Genomic DNA, 22,673 nt, shown 5'->3' on the forward strand with positions numbered 1-22,673 from the left:
AATGGGACTAAAATCAAATGCTATTGATTTATTAAACATGTTAATGTCTGACCTGGAAGAACGTGAAAGCCTGTACTGAACTGGAGGACCTGTCCATCTCTGGTCCATGTGATCTCTGGAGGAGGGTAAGCTTGGACGTCACACAGCAGTGATGCCATGTGGCCTTCAATCACACTCATTTCCTCCTCTTTATGGCCAATTATTTTAGGAGGAACTGGAAACATTTTACACATGAAGAGTGTGAGTCAGCATGTCTGAGTGCAGTAAAAACAGCCAGTTACAATCATAATGAGACAAGAAACATCTGCTAGTACATGAAAGATGTGACTCTGGCTGTAATTGTAAATATCTTAATTGAATTGTTGTATTTAAAAACCTAAATCTGAAAATCTAAAGAAATTGTTTATAATAAGATCAATATTAAGGATCATATGAAGAAATGTAACTGACAGTGTGTACGTATAATATTAAAGCAGATGAACTTTAATATGTGAAAAGACAAAAAAAATGCAGGAGAATGGAATCATATTCATGTTTATTCATATTTTTTAAGTTGATATGGGATACTTGAGAAAAGGGGCCCGTAATGTTTTTTTTGTAGCTTTTTTCTCTGTGCTTTTTCAGTCCTGGAATTTATATACATCATTGGGGTTAAGTTTAATATTTTGTTCCTGTTTTTGGAAATGAAACATTGACGTGACTGAAATTAACTGAACTGTACACAGATGTGGTGGTAAAGCACTGATCTCACCTTGAACTGTCAGACTGAAGAGTTTTTCAACTGTTCCAACCTTGTTCTCAGCTACACACAGGTACCCAGCCATGTCTGAAACCTGCACACTGAGGAGCTGAGAGACCAGATTAAAGCGTCATTCCTCCATACAAACTGCCACAGTTGGACTGGTTTATATGTTAGGGTTTTTTTTTTTTAAATCAGAAATGGTCTATATCTAACCTGGAGCTGAGTCCCATCCTCACTGACATGGTGCTGTGAGTCTGTGTGCACCGGCTGCCCATCTCTTAACCAGGAAACAGACGGAGTCGGGTGTCCAGTCACGTCACAGTGGAGAACCACAGTACTGTTCACTACTGCTCCCATTTCCTCCATAAACTCCTCTAATGCTCCCATGATGACAGGAGGGACTGAGGTGGGGAAATACAGTAGACAGCTACTTTTCGCAATTTCTTACTATTATTTTTACATGTGTGGTGGGATGCAGCAGAGTATTGTTGTGGAGAAAAGTTCATACCTCCTTAAAAATTTAACAGAATCTCAAATAAAAAAGAAAATCTTTTTGGTTTCAAAAGATGTGGCTGCATTAGACACATAAATGCAAGTGATTTTTGTGTTTATAGTTACAAAATAATATGAAAAAAAAAAACTAAATTCTTGACAGTTTCAACATGTCATGTCCTGCATGTGTTTCATTATGTTGCTGAAACATCCAGTTTTAATGTCGACAGAACAGAGCATGTGCAGAAGTGAGCATGTGGGTTTGGAGAGTGGAATAACATTTGAAAGAGTTCAATGATTTAAGGGTAATTCTTAATACACGCATGGGGTGTCTAAAAACTTTTTTGCTCCATTGTATTTTATTATTTTGAGCTCATGTGTCTGTCCATCGGCCTGACCTTATGATTATTTTAATAAAGCTTTATTATATTAATTTTAAAAAATTGCATCTCAGTGTAGTTCAAGTGAGTGTAAACCTCTGTAACTCAGGTCACACATGCAGACCCTAAAATATCGGCGCTTCTTACCCAGAACCTCCAGCTCAAAATGCATGTGGTCTTGTCCTGCCTCATTGACCGCCTCACACGTATACTTTCCAGCATCTTCTTTCTGCACACGGGCAATTTGTAGCACCTGTCCACCTGAGAGGACAAATCCATTAAAAAGATTAATGTGAATCCTGCCTAGTTTAACTGACAACACACAGGAAGGGGTTTTTCTCTGACCTGGAAGTAATCTCACTCCATCAGCAGCAGTGAGTTTTTGACCATCTTTGTACCAGCTGAGTTTGGGTGGGGGGATGGCATTGCTCTCACAGGACAGGCTGATTGTATGGCCCAAGACCACCTCTCGTTTGTCTACCATGTCTTCATTGCCTTCATCCTCCTCGTGTCCCAGCCCCCAAGCTGCTTCCCTGTTATTCACTCTGTGGAAGACTGGAGGAACTAAGAAGAAAATGGCATATTTGCATCAGCTTATTTTCTAAAAAGATACTTTACTACATTGATTTTGTTTAAATTTCAGTTAAATAGCACAAAGATTTAAGCAAACACACCCTGAATGGTGACCTGAAAGTCTCTTTTATCCTCTCCTGCAGAGTTAGTGACCACACAGGTGTACTGCCCCTCATGAGACAGCATAGCATTCTTTATATGAAGCAAGTGGCCTTTCTCTTGAATCCCAGCATGGACATTTCCAGTCAGCAACTATAGAAAAAACAAACAAACAGATAATTATGGTTTAATTAAGTGCATCAGTAATACTGCTTTCTTCTCTTCATCTTCGGCAGTAACTTAATCCTTAATGCCAAACTACAAAAACCATCTGACAACAGCCACTGAGCCAACAATGCTTTTTGGTAGAGACTTAATACAAGGCTTCTGAGACTCATTTCTCCCTGCTGAGAAAATGTCCTTGCAACTCAGACCTTTTATTTTTCAACACACTGTCATATCATACTGTCATGCTGTCATATTAGTGCTGTCAAATCTACAACATAAATGGGACAAAGGATTATAACAATATTTTGCATCATTCTATTTCCTCACTGGCCACATCAAAAAATCCACAGAGTTCAGGTGGCTTGTGCAAGAGCATGTAAGAGGCTGTTGCAGTTTATAATGTTGGCTAGTTTGATAAAGGCTTGAATTTACAACTTGCTTTTTCCTTTAGTAACACATGTTTATAGTTAGAACAGAACAGGCTTTATTGTCATTACACCAGTTGTGCAATGAAATTGGAGGTGGACTCTGCCAGCGACAGTACACTTATAATACAATAAGATAGAGACATCTTTAAAAAAGTATAAAAATATAAAAATGTGCTATCAAAAAATATGTACAAAATGGAGGTATACTGTATGAAAGGCTAAGATTTAAAAATTTAAGGTAGTATAAAATGTGCAAATGTAGTAGTAGTAGTAGTAGTAGTAGTAGTGTAAACAATGTAAACAGTGTTACAATGTGAAAAGTGGCAAATGTAACAATGTAGTCAATGTAGTATGTAAGTAGACATGAACCAGAGTAAGTGGTACATGTGGTGTGGTAAGTGGTGTAAACAGTGCAATTTCAACAGTGTAAACCAGGGGTCTCAAACATGCGGCCCGGAGGCCAAATGTGGCCCGCCAAAGGCTCCAATCTGGCCTGTGGGATGAATTTACAAAGTGCAAAAATTACATAGTCAAGGCTGTCAAATTCATTTTAGTTCAGGTTCCACATACAGACCAATATGATCTACAGTATAATAACAGCATAATAACCTACAAAAAATAATGACTCCATATTTTCTTCTCGGTTTGATGTGAAAAAAATATTACACTATGCCTACAAATAATGACAACTTCAAATTTTTGTCTTTGTTTTAGTGCAAAAAAATAACATTAAATTATGAAAATATTAACATTTACAAACTATCCTGTAACAATAAAATGTGAATAACCTGAACAAATATGAACCTGAAATGTCTAAAGAAAATTAAGCACAATTTTAACTATTTCCTTCCTGTTACTAAGTGTTTAGTGTAGATCCGATCCATAATGCACATGTAGAAATGATAAGCTGAAGTATAATATTGTTAAAACTGCACTTATTTTTCTAAAGAAATTTCATTTTTTCCAGATTATTCACATCTTTTTTATTTGGATAGTTTATAAAAGTAAGTATTTTCATAATTTCGTGGTTTGGTTTTTTTTTTTTTGGTTTTTTTTTTTACTAAAACAAAGACAAAAATTTGGAGTTCTCATTATTTATAGATTATTATGCTATTATTTTACGGGTCTGGCCCACTGGAGATCAAATCGGGCTGAATGTGGCCCCTGAAAGAAAATGAGTTTGAGACCCCTGGTGTAGACAATGTAACATACGTGTATCAGTGTAACAGGGTAGAGGTGAAACATACATGTACCGGGGGAAACAATGCAAAAGTAACAGGTAAGCAAGGGTAACACACATGTGCCAGGCATGAGGCACATGTACAGAGGTTGATTATTGCACATTACAGTGAAGTATGGTGTGTGTTGGCAGTTAACACTTATTCCAGGGATTGTCACTAACCTGTCCATCCTTAAACCATTGAACCTTGGGCTCGGGGAAACCTTTGGCCAGGCAGGACAGAGTTAAACTCCCATTGATCCGGACTTTCTCTGCCTGACCACCAAACACCAGGGATGTGGAGTCGCCCTCTATCTGTGGTGGGACTGATGGGAAGAACAACTGAATGTGACATATCGACCCATCCCCTTCAACATTCATTTGTAAGTGCTGTAATTGTCTCTTACCCAGGACACTCAGAGAATAGTGCTTTGTGGCGGTGCCAGCTGGGTTAGTGGCCCGGCAGGTGTAGAGGCCGGTGCTGTCTCCTTGTGCTGAACCCAGTCGCAGAGCTTGTCCACCGCGGGTGTACGTCCGCTGGGGACTGGACACGATGGGCTGGTTGTCCTTCAGCCAGGTGATACTGGGAGTGGGAGAGCCTTCCACATCACAGGGCAGGACTGTGGGGAAACCGAGCACCACTGACACATCTGTGGTCTCACTGGGGCCCTTAATGGTTGGAGGAGCTGAGGAGAAAAAAGACAGTTTTAACATCCAGTAAGATTTTTTACAAGCCTGTAGTGCAGAGTGAGTACATTTACAGAGGATGGCTCTATTCTCTGCCAGAATAAAAGCTATCTGCATAGCATTTGAGAAATTATGTTGTTTTTCTTTGCATTCTATCTTTACTTTCTAAGTAAAAATATATTGCAAGTTAAACTTTTTTTCTGGTTGTATGGTTTGTCAGCAAAAAGTACAGACCTTGCACTGTGAGTCTGAACTGGCGCATCTGTGTCCCTGCATTGTTACTGGCCAGACACTGGTAGAGTCCCTGGTCCCTCAGTCTCACAGACTTCACCTTTAACACCTGTCCGTTTTCTAGAAACTCCACGTGGGGGTCTCCATTGCGGGACAAAACCCTGCAGAGAAGAAGGAATGGAGGCCTCAAATCAATCAAATGAAAACTGAGTGTTGTATGTGTTCAGAATCAGAATCAGTGTGTTCAATATCATATCAGTAAATGCCCGTGCTCACTCTCCATCACGGCTCCATTCCACTCTGGGTGCTGGTCGTCCACTAACCCGACACTGAAACTCCACTTCCTGTCCCAGAACAACTGACACCTCTTGCAGTCGGGATGTTCCTGAGATCACTGGAGGAGCTGTAACAGCACATCCACATCAGATACGCAAAGTAGTTTATATAAAATTAAGTATTTATTCTTTTTCTAAATACTGAATGAGATCCTGATCATTTACTCAGAATCAAGAACAAACAGATGTTCATATTAATGGAATAAAAAGAGACATGAGTAGAGCTATTAACACTTGTATTTGCACTGACATCAGTTGTGAGCTTATGTTTGTATTAGGATTAAATAAAATATTTAAGATGTAAGAGCCCACAGATGGAAAGTGCTTTTTTAAAAAATTAAATGTCCTTTTAAATATCTAATATCTGCTTTTTTTCTAGATTTACTCTGCACCAGCTCTTAAGTATTCAATTCTTAAATATTAATGTAAAAGCTAGTTTATGTGCTCACCTTGAACCACTATATGATATTCTCTTCGAGCTTCTCCAGCTGAGTTTTGAGCCGTACAGACGAACTTTCCTGCATGTTCTGGCTGAACTCTATAGATTCTGAGTAGCCTGTTCCCGTTCTGTAGATACACTCCAGGACTGTCCACCTATAGCACAAAAACCAGTATTAGGATCCTTTAGTCATATATTGTAATTAGCATGTTGACCACTTGGTGGCATTGTACAGCTGGATATGAAACAAAGCATATTAACATGTATCCTAAGTTTTACATTTAGTGTAATCGAATGAGTTCAAGGTGACAGACTCACAGAATGACCATCCTTAGACCACGTGATTGTTGGAGAGGGGATCCCAAAGGCATCGCAGCCCAGAGTGAGTGGCTGCTTCAAGGTGACAGTGAGATTCAGTGACTGGCCATCATCTTGAATCTCTGGGGGAACTGGAACAGTACAGGGGGAAAATTAATGTTTTTACTGTGTGTGCCCTGGCTCCTTATTGGAGGAATATAAATCAGGTTAACTAAAGCCTCACCATTTACTTTCAGCCTTGTCTTTCTCTCTACAGAGCCTGCTTCATTAGTTGCCACACACTTGAAGTCTCCACTGTGGCCGGCAGACGCTGTGCTAATTACAAGAGAGCCATCCCTCGCCACAGAAAATTCAGATAGATCAGGGTGTACCTCCAGGCCATTCTTGAACCAGCGTATCTTGGGATGGGGGGAACCTGCAGGTGCAGGAACAAGAAAGAATTCTGAGTGAGTTTAAAATTAGCTTTATTGATCACATACAGAACGAAGAGTAACTTCCATCTCTGCCTCTCTACTGGAGAATGTAATGGGCAAGTGGCCCAGACTAGAAAAAGCCAGCTCCACATTTATCTGTTGGACAGCAGGACGGCAGGGGAGAACACGCCAAAATGGTTACAGTCCTTTTTGCCTACAAGCTTGAGACTTCAAGGTCAGAGTCTCATAAAAAAGTAAGACACAGTATGGTGAACTGATGTACGATTTAAAATACTCGCAGGAAGATTTATTACCAAACACTGCGGTGAGATTCTTGAGTGGTAAGAAGAGGGATGGTCGAACTAACAGTTCAAAGGCACCAGTGTGTACGCTCAGGAGCCTGAGAACAGATGTGTTCTGTGGATTACTGGTTAGAAAAAAGTAGACTGAGTAAAAGGTGGAGCGACAGATCTTGCACCCCACACAGCAGACTCCTGGAACAAGGACGGACCAGTGAGTCGCAAAAGTGCAGGGCAGTGGAGTGATCCAAATGCCACTGCTCTGTCTATTTACAGAGGTGTTACATATACAAACACCACAGACAAGGAAGGGAAATCAAACACACCACCCTCCCAGAGTCCAAAAATGACTGTCCACGAGATACGCAGCACAACCAAAGGTGATGTTATCATCCACTGCTTCTCTGAACACATGTTTACAGTTAAGGAGTTCTGAAGGAAATTCATTATCTCATTGCTGGGAGGAAATGCATACAGATGTTCTGTTTTAGATGTTAACAGATCTCATTAGCAGAATTATGTTGCTGGGGCTGACGAAGTCTGAGATTATTTCTTCCATGTGTTTCCTCAAATAATTTCTTCTATCAAATGCAAAACGCTTGTTTGTGAATTAATAATATCCTTCTGGCAGAAACTGCGTGTAATCTCCTCCATACAGACAGATCTCCTGAGAACAACAATGGGATCCTTGTTTCTTTAGGGTGTAAAGAGCATCAAGAACTTCTGTGTGAGTCTACATGAGGCTGAGTACAGCCTCCCAGGTGCCGGTAGATAGAGTAAGGGTTAGTGCGACTTCATCTTCCTCTTCCTGTGCTTCATGGTACACCTCAGACATCTCTGTCCTTTATCTGCCAGCAGCAGCCTGTAATTAGGATTCCTCTCCCAGCAGGCCCAGACGCAGAGGAAAGCAGATGTGGCTCACAGAGGCAGCAGGCAGACCGATGTTCCAGCTGTTGCTCCACATTAGACACAGTCCTCACCTTTTCTTACCACGCTGGTTACCATGGTGCGCTTCTATACAAACAATACCTGTTTGCATGCATGGGGTGTCAGAACATCACTATCCATCAGTGCATCCACAGACAGACAAACACTCCGCACCTTTTGATAAAATAGCTTGCTTTCCATGTCGCTCCAGGATACTCCCTTGTTCACACAGAGATGTTAAAGTATATAGACAACGGTGTATGCCTAGGTGCTACAATAAAAAGAAGGTGTAGCTTTTTAAGCATTTTTCTCTTTCTCAGGGGAGAAAAAAACGCCTACAGTGACAGCAGCACATAGTTTTGATGCTGCAAAAAATGCACATATCTGCCTTTCATTTAAAAGAAGGAGTTCTCTTGGGCTGTGTCATAAAAACAAACTATAAAATGTGACATTGGATCCATTTGATCGAGGAACAGTAGTCACACTCTATAAATGGTGTTTTCCAAAGGCCAGACCTACTCTTGTCAGTTTGTCCTAGGCTGAGTCTTCTGTGAATCATTTCATACCTTCAGCTGGGCATGGGATGATGACCTTGCTATTCGCCACTTTCTCCATGGTAGCATCTCCAGGTTCTGCAAAGGATGGGGCCTCTGAGAATAAAAAGAAACATATTACTGGTTGGTTCACTGCACAAGGGCAGTTGATAGTGTAATCATTAAATTAATGTAATGGGTTTATTGAAGCTTCAGTGCAGATAAAGAAATGAATAAACATAATCCTTCAGGGCATCTGAGACTGTTACCGGTATAACACTTAAGGTGTCTCTGCTGTTAATATTGACCTTTGACTACATAATGATAAAAGGGGTCATGGTTAGGTCTTCAGAGAAATATCATTCTTAGATCTAAGTGTAAATCAAATCTCTTATTCACTAATTTCAATGTTCTGTCAGTCATTTTATTTCCATCATAATCCCAGGTTGTGGGGGGGGTAGATGGGGTCTCTTTCAGGTCTACAGGTCACCAGTTCATCACAGGGTCGACGTATAGTGACTCTCACTTTCACACCTCCGGGCAATTTAGAGTGTGTTTAGAATTGCTCCAGTAATAACTGTTTAAGGGTCAAAAACTACCTCAATCAATAGCGTTAAAACCAACAGCTAATTAAGTTTTACTGAAAAGCTTCTTCTCTTCTATTGCAAAATTTGGACAACCCTAAAACTGGGCCACTGTCAAATGTTAAAACCAAAAACTGCTGAGAAATCATTATTAAAATAGAAGTTCAAATAATAGCATGGTTCACATAATTGCACATAAATTGCAGTATTAATTATACAAATGTGAGTTTATTCGGATTACACAAGGGGAAACTAAACTGCTGATATTCACCAAGAATTTCTAGCTTGATCTCCTGGGTTTCCTCTCCAGCGCTGTTCTTGGCCACACATTGGTAAGTGCCCTGGTCAGTGAGCCTGACCTGTTGGATCCTCAGGGGTGTAGTGTTCTTGACCCCAACAGGAAGTCCATTGTGAAACCAGCTGACCTCAGGGCTGGGCTCTCCCTGTACCACGCAGGGCAGAGTCACCGTTTGCCCAAGCAGCGCTTTCAGGAAGGAAGGTGCTGGTTGAATCCTGGGTTTAGCTGAGGAAAACAAATATCTTTAAGACATGTCTCACCATATTTGTGAAACCGTTATATTTTGCTTGTCGAACACAGTTAAACAGCACTAGTGATGCATTGGCATTGAATGACAACTTCTGAAAAGGCAATTTTTAAGGTTTCTGAGAAGTTTTCTGAATGAAGCCCCACAGTTACCTTGAATGTGTAAATTGTAGCTTAGGGACACGTTGCCTGCTGGGTTTTGTGCTGTGCAGGTGTACAGTTTACTATCAATCAGACGCACATCAGTGATCTTCAGGGAGCCGGAGGGTAAAACGGTGAACCTGAGGGGTGTTTAGGGGTCAAAGGTACAGAGATGGAGAAAACATAACACTTATGAGTCACTGAAGATCTACAACCTGTTTTGGAAGAAGTGTTGGTGTTTTTTCTCCTGTGTGTGGGTTGTATCTGTTTTGGACCATCATGATTTCAATTCACTTCTTTATTGTCATTGTATAAAATGAGATTTAAGGCAGACATGGCAAGACAAAAACAAAAGCAAAATTAAAATGCAACTCCAAAGTGCAATGAACTAGCATCAAACATAGGACAATGAATGGAACAGTGCAGCAGTTCAAGTGAAAGTATGGGTGGGGGGAGGGGCTGGAATTATGGAAGGAGTGAGGTGTGGTAAGAGTGCTGCAGTAATGCAAGTCCAGTTCACAGATATTGCAGTTACTGTGTGTGGGGGAAGGGGATGGCTGGGGGTGAGCGAGGGGATAAAGTGTTCATTCATCATCTATGTGTGCATATAACACATAAATAGTGTCTATGGTATTAGACACACAACACACAATACAATATGTGATGTTGACAGTGTGTAATTTACAATCCAAGTACATTTGGGGGAATTTTGAAGTGAATTTGGTCTATTGCTAAATTGTATGTTCTGGTTAGGTTTTTGTTTTTTGGATATGATACTTTCTTTAAATGCTAATAGAAATACTGAAGTGTAAATCTAATCCAAGTGTGAGAGGAGTGGAGTTCCGACTTCTACCAGAGTCTAGTAATCCCCTGAGTGAGCTGTTACTTTCACAATTCCAACTGTCCTGACCTGGGTAATTACAGTGTTAAAGGGTAGCCAGAGTTTGACCTACCAGTGCTGTTGTGGGAAAAGTCACAGCCTTAATAAAATCAATGCCTCGCTTCCTTGTGGAGAACAGTAATGTGGTGGACAGCTAAGGTACTGTTTGTTTATCAGTGAGCAGTAAGGATATACAGCTTATTAGAAAAACAAGGCTGGTATGAGGGTTACAGTACATGAAAGGTTCTGTGACACTCCATGATCAATATGTTCGTCTTTTGGAGAAAAACAGTATGAACAACAGAGTTTGGTCCATTCCAGTTATTAATTTGTAAATTATTTTTCAATGATGAACAAGTGGACAGATGGAAATCAAATCGGCAAACCTCGAGTCCAAAAATGTGCTTAATAGCAAAAACAACAGTAGCAGTTAAATTTAGGTTAGAAGTAGTTAAATGTAGGTCATTGGCTTTAAAGGAGTATGTGGTAGCCCGAATTACACCAGAAACTACCCAGCTGCATTTGGACAAATGTAAACACACCTCTGTGATTTATCTGAGATAAGTGTGTCTGCTAGGCAACTGAATTATAACAATAACAGCATCTTATGAGTGGAAATGAGCTCGAAGCACAAAGAGTTCTCTATTTCAGCTGCACATATGGTGTAATGCTGCTCCCCCACCTCCTCAAAACAGCCTTGGGAGAGGCAGCAACATTGGAACCAAATGACTGCCTCTGCAGTGGTCAATCTACACTCCGACTGCAGCACTGCACTTCAGTAGTATCAGAGTGAGGACACGAGATCAAACACAAAAGGCACAAACTGACTCTCACGAGCTCTGGTCACTCCCCACACCGGTGTCAAATCACCTGTGTACATTGGCCTCATCAGGATTAGGCCTAGACTGGACAAATCCACTGACCCCATGGACAACATGTCTGTCTTATCTTTTAGTAGCCTAAATGCATGGCTACAGAATAAATCAGCTGCTCCCTTATTCCAACAATCAGCACCACTAGTCATTTTTCTTTGCCCCCCCAGAGTAGATAATGAATCTCTCTTTACAGAGCCTGTTTCCACAGATCCTGCATATGTATAGTATAGGCTGATGTGGGGGTTGTTCACAGGGATGTGTTATTCTCATCAGACAGGACTAGTAAAGAGTCAGCATGTTGTTTTACTGTTGAAGCACCCCAGGGAATCTGCACATCAGGCAGACAGAGCTTGTATCTCTTCCTCAGTCAGTCAGTTTTCCTCCCCTCTTCCTGGCACCCCCCACTCCACCCCCACGTTTTCCTTCTTCCTGACCCCACACCAGTCATACTGTATCTGAGTCAGTCACCACCGCAGCATTCATCCCCCTCCGCTATTCTTCTATCTACCCGAAACCATTCAGTGTGGTGTCTGGCCCGGAGAGTGTACGTCTGTCATCTACGCAGTCTGTGTCCCAAGTCAGCCAGCCTGTCTGCGCCCTGAGTGACCACACATGAAAGCCAGGATTCAGCGAACCATGTGGGACCAGATGTTCCTCCTCAGTTTGGCCAACAAGTAAAGCCCGCACACAGCTCTGGACTGCTGCTGCTTTTGCTGCAAAATACACCACTATAAACCAACGTCAAGCATTAGCTTCAGCTTTGGATGGCACTTGAGAGACTAAACATAGTTGAACCAGATGTTAGATGATTGTTAACGTGTGGTAAGAACATCTCTCCCATGTAATGTGTTTAACTGGTTTTACTGAATCATTTCCTGTGACTTGAGGTAAGACATTCTCTTACCCTGATGTGACGGGGGGGATGGGATGCCCATTTCTGCTCCATGTAACAAGTGGAGAGGGACTCCCTTCAGCCTCACAAGGTAAAACTACTGATGTCCCCACCTCAGCAGCCATCTTCACCATGTTGTCATGGCCACTCACACCCATTATTTTAGGCATGGCTGTGGAACAGGGAAACCAATAATAAGAACACTATGTAGAGACTTTGTGTGACCGGAGTTGTACCTCTAAATATTATCTGTCAACGGAGGTCAGCCACTGTTACATTAAACACTGCTGTGTTTGGGTGGATGTGGTCAAACATTTGTCTGCCTTACTGTTGACGCTGAGTTGGATCTCACGGCTGGCGTATCCCACAGAGCTGGTGGCAGTGCAGATGTAGATGCCTGCATCCTCAGCTGTGGGGTTAGAGATGTGGAGGTCTCCATCTGGGTCAGATTGTAGAGAGGTGCGGCCCCGGAGCAGAGCCTGCCTTCCCTAGAGGAATAAGACCAGAGTATACTTTAGATAAAAGCCGTCCACACAACATTGGGACACTGAGCTTGGATTAAGGTTTACAGCCCACCCTTTGATGTCTAATATAATTACAGAGGACTCCTTTAACTTTATCTGAAATACACACGCAGACCGCTGCACATGCACTTGCTTTGAACACAAAATTAGTTTTACAGATTCACTTCTGGCGAGAAAAAAAAAGTATTTTACTCTAGAATACTATTCAGAACATTTTTGGGGGAAAGGCGGGGGCAAAAATCTGGCTCAGCTCACAACATAGGAAGGAAACAACAGCATGTTGACCAGTTTGACTAATGCTGCATCTGCTGACTATATAATGGTATGGAAGGTTTGTTCTAGCATGGTTTTCCCTTGTTTGTTTTTTCATGGACAAGGTCAAGTGACATTTGAATTATCAGACTGGCCAAGTCCACTTAATACTTTTCAATAAATGAGCCTTTGGGATCACACCTGTTTATGTGCTAAGAACAGTGTCAAATTGAGACAAATTGTGGCAAAAATTCCACTATTCATCCTTGGAAAACTGAAAGCAGTGATCTGGTTATTTAATATAATTTTCCTGAACTACTGCAGCAATAATTGTCACAGACAACAATGCAGAAATGCAAGATGCATGCAGAGATATGGTTTACGTTGTGTACTCAGGGTGTGTTGGTATAGCCGGCCTTGTTGCATCTAACTGTAAAACTGTAATAACTGTTTTTATACAGTATTTAGATTTTTACCTAAAGTGTACTAGAAGGTTCTGTGAGACTGACTTTAAATAGATTCCTAACGCACAATGAAAAACTGAATGATTTATCACAGTGTGGCAGTAATATAGCAAAGTTGCCATGGTAACATCCTTCCTGGTTCAGTTAATCAAATCATGATTGCAAAGCAAACTGTTATTGATAGTGTTTTTAAAGTGTTCCTCTTCTTACAAAGCAGAAAATAGAAGAATGACTAGAGATAAACTAGTATAAGGATGTGCGTTATTAAATTATAATCATTTAATTTAATGAAGATGAACATAAGATTTGAATTTTGGATAGAGAACATGTATTAGGCTCACTGTGATAGCCCTGCTGATAAATTTTTATGCCCTTTCATCATGATATGACAATCATTTGATATTAGCTTTTATTTCAGATGTAATTTCCATGATAAAACTGATTTACAAAGTCTCTCTGATGATTAATTTAAAGAAAATGATTGCCAAAAGTAAATGTCAGAATTAGGCCATTTACCGCGGACAGATTTGAGGGTTTATCCAAAACAGTAATTAGGAAATGGCTGTGAGTGTGACAGCCTACCTTGGACCAAACAACAGTTGGCTTTGGAACTCCACTGGTCTTGCATGACAGAGTGATGGCTACACCCTCATTGGCTATGTAGTGATAGGGACCAGCGATGATCTCAGGGGGCGCTGTGGAAGAAGTAGGTCACAAAACACAGCTGTCTTACTGGCTGAAAAAAGCAGGCTCACATTATTATCGCCGGCCTTAGCCAGCCAGCAGTATCCAAGCTCAAGGCATTTCTTCATTACAAACTGATGATGAACCGTAATCTGGCCTGTCTGTCATTATGCACCCATCGACAAAATGGCCCCATTCATCAAAGCATACAGTAAAAGGAAGCCTCTCACTATAATGACAGCAGGTGGTCAAGTCAATGACATATTGTTGTTTTCCACGGTGAGTCAGCACATTATTGGTCTGTCTAAACCACAGGTGTCAAACAAAAAGGCTGAGGGCCAAAACCAGGCTGCCAAAAGGTCCGATCCAGCCTGTGGGATGAATTTGTGACATGCAAAAATTATAACAATCTACAATCGAACAATCTAGGGTGTCAAGATCATGTTAGTTCATGGGCCACAGTAAAATCATACATAAGCATAATAACCTATAAATAATGACAACCCCAAATTTGTCTCTGTTTTAGGATAAAAAAGTAAAATGACATGAAAATGTTTACATTTACAATCTATCCTGTCAAAAATTTGAATAACCTGAACAAATATGTACAACATTAAATGTCTTAAGAGAAATACATTTGAATAATATTCTGCATGTTACTAAATGTTTGGTGTATATATCTGTAAGTTGTAATGAAAGCGTGTAAATGATAAACTAAGGAACAATACTTAAAATTGCACATCTCGACATTTCAGGTTGTTCATGTTATTGACATTTTTAAGGACACTTACATGTACATGTAAACATTTTCATAATATCATTTTAATTTTTTCACTGTTATTATTTTACTAGTCCAGCTTACTTGAGATCATATTGGATTGAATGTGCCCCCTGAACTAAAATGAGTTCAGTACCCCTGGTCTAAACCCACCCTTGTCTTCAGTATGGGAAAAATAACATGAAGGAGTATGGACTACACATGCCCTTTTTACCATGGATCTCCAAGCTGACTGTGATGTTCATGGACCCTGCTACATTCACTGCAGTGCAGACATATGTCCCTGTATCTTCTGGGAGTGTTCTTTCAATGTACAAACTGCCATCACTCCTTACAAACATCCTCCCATTCAGCTGAACCTGTGACAAGAAAAAAATGACTGCTGTCAGTCTGACTGGCTGGAGGATAGATGTTGCTGATGTGTGTTGGAGTTCATTGTTATTCAGTCTTACAGGTTTTCCATTGTGGGACCAGTGTCTCTCTGGAAGAGGTATGCCATCTAACAGCATACAAGGGATACTGAGTGACTGGCCAATGCCTGTGGTGATGACTGGCGCCCCTTGGGCTAACAGAGGGGGCTCTGCAGGAAAAGGAAGCATAAGGATAGAAATATGAAACAACAGCAGGAAAGTGTGAAAGTATTTTAGGACCACAATCAGCTGTTATCTAAAAATATATACTGTAAAGTAAAATGATAAGACAGCTTATTCAAGCTTACCCAGTCCAGTGACACTGACTCTGGCCTCAGTTTTGATGGTTCCAAATTGGTTCTTGGCTTCACAGGTGTACAATCCCTCATCATCCAGCCACACACCTGTAGTCCATTACATGTCGGAGCATTACCAGAGAGACTCTACAGCTAATTTGGGAAACATCTATACACTTACTGAGAATGAAAGCAGATTATCTAGTAAAAAAAACTCCTCTACCTAATAATAAGTGGTGTTATTGGTTTGACAGCACTGTAATTAAGAGTTAAAAATAGAAAACAACAGAATTAAAGGGTTTGGCTCAGCTGCCAGCCTGTTGACACACGTGTCCTATTCAGTAAATTCTCTTGAGATTACATGTTGGAAGATCAACATATGATTCAGATCTTTTGTTTAGATAGTCAGGCTGTTGTTTGAATAACTAATGACAAGACATTACAACAATAAAGGATGGAGGACCCTGTGTGTAACACAATACAGATAGAGTCATTCTCTAAAACAGTGACAGGTAAAAAAAACAGTTGGGAACAGATTGTGCTAATTAGGAATTAGGTCAGGCAGCAACCACAAATGGAAACAATGACAGAAGCAGTCTATGCAAATATGTCTTCTTCAATGTAATATTATGCCCACTATAAACATTTAGTCTCAGGAGCACAAAGGATCTCATTAGGCCTCCAGAGGTATTTCACAGCGTGGGAGAAATGATCAAACAGTGGACAAGCATGAGAGTAATTGATTATTTTTTTAAGAAAGCCAGTTTCATGTAAAAGCCATAGAAAGTTTCATATTAAAAAATAGGCTATTTTTTTCTTTTTTCAGAAGCTGATGTTTTAAATAACTTGTAATCTAAACAACAGCAACAATATCCTGTGACAGCCCTCCCCTAAAAAAATGTTGAGTGAAACTGAAATGAAAGCCAACACGTCTTCTATATATAATCACTCAGAAAATCTCAGTCATGTCACTCACAGTGCATGGCAACTATGAAACTACTTTAGCCTGTAGTGCCGACCAAAGCCCAGTGCCGTGGTAGTGTTTCAAACACAACTCACTCTGGATTTGAAGATGTCCATTCTCCAGTTGCATTGTTCTGCTGTGGCTGTCTGTCCTTGGAAGAATCTGTCTGCCATCCTGTCTACGCCAGGTCACTGTTGGTTGTGGGAAACCCCTGGCAACACAGGGAAGGGTGATATTCTCCCCTACATTGGCTGTTGTATCCACGGGTGCTTCAGAGAACAATGGGCCCGCTGTGGAAGACAGAGAGGTACAAGTTGAACTTTCCTGTGTAAATGTGAAAAACCTACTGGCTATGAAGCAACACTGAATTCTGCAGATGCTGTCACCTCCAACCTCCAGATTGACAGTGCCAGAAGAGGATCCAGCAGAGCTGCTGGCCACACAGCTGTACTGTCCTGCATCTATTTCCTGCACTCCTCGAATGTGCAGGGTCCCACGATGTACATCCTGTTCAACAAAAGGAGCAGAACCCACTTCCAGCTCTCCTGAAAATACACACAAATTAGGCCTGTTGATCTCCAACACAGACAGCTTCTCAGTCATTTACATTTACTTACCATGTTTGACATAATGTACCTTTGAACCAGTGAACAACCGGAGTGGGAACACCTACGGCTCGACACTCCAGTGTAGCATCACCACCAACAGATACAAGTATATTCTGTTGTGCTACTGTAATTCGAGGCGCCTCTGAAGGAACAAAAAAGATGATAAAGACAGAGTTCATTGATTTGTTATAGTAAAGATGTGCAAGCATCACACTGTACATACAGTATATGCAGTGTGTAAAAACTGTATGTACTGTACTGAATGTAAACACTAAGCTATATTTTGTGTCAACAGAGCAGAGATAGATACCTCTGCAAGTTAGACAGCTGAGCTTAAGGGATGAGATGATCTATCCTACTAGGCTTGACAGATCAATGTTGTTAAAAATGACATTCAGAAACAAAAGTGTGTATAATACAAGCATGCCCCAGGAAGAGGCTGCCACAGTCCATCAGTGTTGAGGTTTCTGTCAACCACTAACTGACAGCCATGACTGAAACTTCAGGCTTACAACTGTCAGTGCTTACAAAACAAGAAGAAAAATATGCTATTGTGTTAGACAGAGCAGCATGTGGCCACACTCACTTGTGTTGTGTATTAAGCTGGTGCACAACCCGCAGACGATATCATTTACAGAATATATTCTAATCAAATTCTCAATAAGAAACCAACATCAAAAAAGACACGTCGCCTCATTTGATCTCTGCACATGAATGCCAACAGAAATCCTTATTCAGACCAAAAAACAAAGCAAATAATAAGAAATTCAACAACAATATGATTACTTTCAGGAAAATGTCTTACCTGCATATGTAAGTGCCACAGACTGAGAGGCAGTCCCAGCCTCATTGGTTGCAACACATGTATAGTTTCCAGCATCCTCTGGAAGGGCCCCTCTAATGACTAGGACCCCATTTTGGTTTAGACTTAACCTGTATCACAAAATCAGCAGAAATCATGTTTGTTGACTCTTTGTGATTACATATGCAGATGTAAAACAGAAATTCATCCCTAATCCACTGTGCTATTCTGGGGTATCATGAGAGACATTTTTCTTTAAGTATGCATTCACACAGACGTACAAAGTACTTGTGGTTTGGAAAAAAAGCTTTTACATCAGTCATTGTAAATCTCCAATGTCATGCAAACAAGATGTGGCAATCACCCATGTAGTTAAAGTGGAATGCAATGACTCTCTAAGTCCTCTGTGCCGGAGGTGTTGAGTGGGCTGAAAGTTCCCTTACCTCGGCCGATTAGTGAGGAACATGTTTCCATGGTTCCAGAAGAGCTGGGGCGGTGGAGAGCCAGACGCTGAGCAGACAAGGCGGACCTCATCCCCATGGGAGAACGCCTGGCTCTGGGGGAGAACTACTACAGAAGGAGCCTCTGCAATTGAAGTCAAACAGAGGCAAAAGGTCGACCATGATTTAGGGCCTTGTCAGAGCTGCACGCTGCCATTTACAAGTTCCCTATCATGAGCTGAATAGTAATGACGTGAGCGACTGTGAAATATCTTCACTCCGTGTCTGACATCACAACTGAGAGACTGTATCGACGACATTTTCACATTCAGTTGGATATTGTTGAAATTCACTAGGGACATCTGTGGAGATGGCAACAATAGAAGCTACAGCTTTCAACGTGCATCTATCCAGGGTGATGAGAAACAGTTTCCTACGAGGAAGTGGCTCAATTCAACTCTGAAGAGGTTAAACCAGTAATGGAAACCAGATGATGGGGTCCTAAGAGGAGCTATGAGGCCCTTTTGTGTTAAGTGGTTAAGCAGATGACCTATAGGGTTTTATCTTAATGTACCTGGGACTAGAAGCCACACCATGATCCTGCTGTCTCCATGGGCGTTGGTGGCCACACAGTGGTACTCCCCAGCATCCTGTGGCTTCACTGCACTGATTTGCAATGAAGAGTCCGACAGCAGCTTCACCCTCCCTGCACGGGCACGGATGGTACGACCTGCGCGATGCCATGTCAAGTTGTGGCGCATGGATCCTTCCACCTGACAGGACAGCACAGCCATGCCTCCCACAGGAGAAGTCACATTCACTGCTGGCCTCAGGACCGGAGGAGGCTCTGTCTCAATGGAAACAACCAAAACATCAGACTGGTGTTATCAGTGGTGAACAAACAGTACAGAAATAGTTTACTTTCAGTACAAATGTTTGTGCTGGCATGCTTTGCATCATGTTAATGTTTTAGCCATGAATCTAAGATTTAAAAAATGCCTGGAACCTATTTCAAAGCATTGCTGTGATCGTGATGGATTTGTTTAAAAATGACTGAGGACGTCTGTGTGTCGTATGTTTGTATGACATACCTCTAACAGTCAGCTGCGTCAAAGCACGTCCCTGTCCTGCGCTGCTCTGTGCTATGCATTCATACAGGCCTTCATCATCAGCTGAAGCATGAGGAATCTCCCATGATGCTATGGCAGAATTCCTGGTATAAAGACACACTTGGTTTGTTGGCTGCAGCATGGCAAGAGCAACAAGATCCTAATTTACATCACATTCACTTATTGTCTCAGGCGCACACAGAGTCGGAATAGTTTTCACCACAAGTCAGCTTCACTTCATCAGTGTAATTCAAAGCAGAGCATTGACACCAAGAAAGAATAGGTACGTTGTTGATTTTTTCAGATGACACAATAGGATATGTAATGTTCACAAAACTGACTGTGTATACCTGATTCCTGACAGATGAGCCAATAAAATGCAAGACTCAACCAACACTAATTCTTTACAGACGTGCTCACTGCAAATGTGGTGAGTGACCTAATTAGCTTTTTTACAGCAGGTAACTGGTGCACGATGCTACAGTATCTGAAGCCAGGCATTGTTGAGCAAATAAAGGACTTACTGAAAGGACTTTTCCTCTCCTAGTGTAATCCCACTTCTGGTGAATTTGAGCCTGTAGGGGATGTCACTCTCCACTGAGCAACTAATCACAGTAGGTTGCATGTAGAAGCCTTTCACCACATTAGGCATACTCACAGCTGGGGGATCTACATAACGAAGGAAATATAGGTCAGAGGTCAGCAGGAAGATTGATGAGGTGTGAGAGACACTGAGGTTTGACTTTGTCGAGTTGTGTCACTAGGGGGAAGTTGGCTTGCCTGGAATGATGTTGGTGTAGGAGACACTGGACAGCCTCTGGAAACGGTAGCCCTCCTCATCTTTGCCAGTCACCTTAATGAAGAAGCTCTGGGAAGGGGTGCGAAACTCCGGGAGACTCCACAGTCCTTGTTGGCCAAGGTCAGAGGGCACAGGCACGGGAATAGTGCGTAATGAGCGTCCTGAGCCAGACACTAGTTCCACGTGGCTCAGCTGACCTGGGGGTTTCAGGCCTGTGCATTTCAGCAAAACATGGGCTGGGAGTCCTATGAGAAAAAGACAGATACTGATGAAGTCATCCTCTGCATGAGTCAGATCAGACTCCACAGAAATATGTCTCATACCTTTAATCGGCCTTTCCCTGGTATGATTGAACTCTGAAACGGCTACATTGGAAAAGCCGGCGCGGAAGTCCAGATTGCTGACTCCTGTGACTCTCAAGGTATGACGTCCACTACAGCTCACCTTTACAAAGGAATAGATACTTTTCATTACCCCTGCTGTCATGATGTAAGAAGAGCAACACATTAATGGGTTATTAATAGCTGTACCTTTAGCTTCCAGGCACCAGGTCTGGGAAATTTCAGGTTGACAACACGAGCAGAGTTAGGAATGTTCAACAGCTCTTTAAGGCCCTGCTCCACACCAATCACACGACCTTGAAAACAACATCAAAAGGTTTTATTGTAAAATATGTCTTCCTTTGTTTGGGAGGTTCAGATAAAACTGTAAATTTAACGTGGAAAGATTTAAAGCAGTACAAAACTGATGCGTACCAAAGGGATCGCTGAGCTCGATCTGTGGTGCTGGTCCACTGAGTGACACTGTGACCTCTCTGAGGCTGGGGTCAAAGGGCACTTCCCACTTGTTTTCCTGGGCACTGTCATGGTTGGAGGAAAGCAGGTGGACCTTCATGGCCTGAACTGTCTCCTCTACCCACTTTAAAACCTAGAGAGGAGGAGAAAACAACTTTACAGAACAGTAAAAGACAAGACAGTTCACGCTAGAAGAGACACATTTGTTGATGTGTGAAGCTGAGACCCATCAAATCCAAACTGTCAGGGATGCCTGCTCAACACAGAAAGACAGGGTGAGGGCAGGTTGGATATGATTCTGACCTTTCCCTTAAAACACAGATCACCCTTTAGATGCCCAGGCATCAGGCTGCCCTTTGTCTTTGGACGACTCTTTCATTGACAAAGTATTCCTCTGAGAGAGTTTGCCTAAACAAAGGAAAAGTGAAACAGCTCAACTGTCAAACTGATAACATACAGTTTTCTGCACTCTCAAGCATGTATTCCCAGAAGAGTGTCTCTCACAGTGGAAGTCTGTCAGGCTGCAGTCTCTCTACATCTTCCATGAATCATACAGCGTGTTCCTAAGAATAGAAAGCAGTATTGGACTGAGGGATGTGCCCTTGTTTTAGAAATACACCTAAACTGTTTATTCCACTCCGTTAAACTGGTTAGACTTAACAAACCTGAAGAGGTCGGACAGTAAGAGATTTGGATTTCAGCAGCCACACTTCTTAAATGATTCATACCACCACTTAGAGCACAGTAATACCCCCGTCTGAAATAATGGTAGACAGTTTGATTATATTTAATGGCAAAAGTAATCATCACTTAAGCCTATACTCTCCCTTAGTGGCTCCCATGAGAAACATCAGGCAATATAGAATATCAGCTTTGACAGGTGTTTGACCCTCAGAGTATAATCATTATCATGGTATTGTCTAAGAACACAGTTTCCCTTTTGTTTTCTCTAAAATGAAAACAGAAGCAGAGAAACCCATAGACATTTCACAGTCTAATTCCAGTGGCCACAGCGGACCAAATGTCTTCTGTCTTCCAAATGCTTAACGAGAAACTGTTTTCTAGTATTTGTATTGACCTCATATGGAGAGGCATTAGAGTTTTACTGTGTCTGTAATGAAACAAACTAGAAGCATTTCTCCAGTGGATTCTTAGAGATGCAGCCAACAGCCAACACATTTAAGACATCACAAAAATGTGCAAAAACTGAGACAAGAAAAGTCTTTGATAATTTAATCAGGCCTCTGCTGGTTTTTTTTTTTTTTGTCTATCAGGTCCACTGGGTGCTGACAGCAGCTGGTTCCTCTCGCCGTTTTACAACTGGAAACAGCTGTAATGTCTGCCACATGTGCAGCCATCACCAGCAGAGCAGGAAACTGCTAAGAAGTGACCTACATCTGCCCCAGGATAGTGTCTATTTCTTATGCAAGAGGGCAAAGAGGAGTGGGCATTTCCCTGCACTCAGATGGAAGGAAGTGGAGCGCAGAGATGGGCTGACTGCTGTCGGGGCCATGTTGGGTCTCGAGGAGCAAACTGAGTTCTGCAGCCAC

At 41.6% G+C, this 22,673-nt stretch overlaps 1 protein-coding gene across 1 annotated transcript in view; it reads right to left on the reverse strand.

The window, feature by feature from the left end:
- hmcn2 (hemicentin 2) overlaps positions 1–22,673 on the reverse strand; it is a 49,280-nt gene that overhangs the window by 21,149 nt on the left and 5,458 nt on the right. Inside the window, exons 5-38 of the mRNA XM_030144488.1 lie at positions 21,085–21,256; positions 20,860–20,966; positions 20,653–20,773; positions 20,311–20,574; positions 20,055–20,199; positions 19,513–19,634; positions 18,996–19,268; positions 18,425–18,566; positions 17,985–18,112; positions 17,208–17,321; positions 16,958–17,116; positions 16,667–16,861; positions 15,620–15,715; positions 15,354–15,481; positions 15,116–15,260; positions 14,022–14,134; positions 12,528–12,687; positions 12,212–12,371; positions 9,565–9,692; positions 9,139–9,390; positions 8,317–8,400; positions 6,335–6,526; positions 6,112–6,242; positions 5,804–5,948; positions 5,296–5,422; positions 5,023–5,180; positions 4,509–4,787; positions 4,285–4,427; positions 2,289–2,439; positions 1,960–2,178; positions 1,762–1,875; positions 956–1,143; positions 752–848; positions 53–214 (exon numbers count right to left, since the gene is read on the reverse strand). Coding sequence (XP_030000348.1) covers positions 53–214; positions 752–848; positions 956–1,143; positions 1,762–1,875; positions 1,960–2,178; positions 2,289–2,439; positions 4,285–4,427; positions 4,509–4,787; positions 5,023–5,180; positions 5,296–5,422; positions 5,804–5,948; positions 6,112–6,242; positions 6,335–6,526; positions 8,317–8,400; positions 9,139–9,390; positions 9,565–9,692; positions 12,212–12,371; positions 12,528–12,687; positions 14,022–14,134; positions 15,116–15,260; positions 15,354–15,481; positions 15,620–15,715; positions 16,667–16,861; positions 16,958–17,116; positions 17,208–17,321; positions 17,985–18,112; positions 18,425–18,566; positions 18,996–19,268; positions 19,513–19,634; positions 20,055–20,199; positions 20,311–20,574; positions 20,653–20,773; positions 20,860–20,966; positions 21,085–21,256 — 5,314 coding nt within the window. The remainder of the gene's footprint in view (positions 1–52; positions 215–751; positions 849–955; positions 1,144–1,761; positions 1,876–1,959; positions 2,179–2,288; positions 2,440–4,284; positions 4,428–4,508; positions 4,788–5,022; positions 5,181–5,295; positions 5,423–5,803; positions 5,949–6,111; positions 6,243–6,334; positions 6,527–8,316; positions 8,401–9,138; positions 9,391–9,564; positions 9,693–12,211; positions 12,372–12,527; positions 12,688–14,021; positions 14,135–15,115; positions 15,261–15,353; positions 15,482–15,619; positions 15,716–16,666; positions 16,862–16,957; positions 17,117–17,207; positions 17,322–17,984; positions 18,113–18,424; positions 18,567–18,995; positions 19,269–19,512; positions 19,635–20,054; positions 20,200–20,310; positions 20,575–20,652; positions 20,774–20,859; positions 20,967–21,084; positions 21,257–22,673) is intronic.

Source organism: Sphaeramia orbicularis, chromosome 9 (assembly GCF_902148855.1).
Source record: "Sphaeramia orbicularis chromosome 9, fSphaOr1.1, whole genome shotgun sequence".
In the NCBI taxonomy this organism is placed as follows: domain Eukaryota; kingdom Metazoa; phylum Chordata; class Actinopteri; order Kurtiformes; family Apogonidae; genus Sphaeramia; species Sphaeramia orbicularis.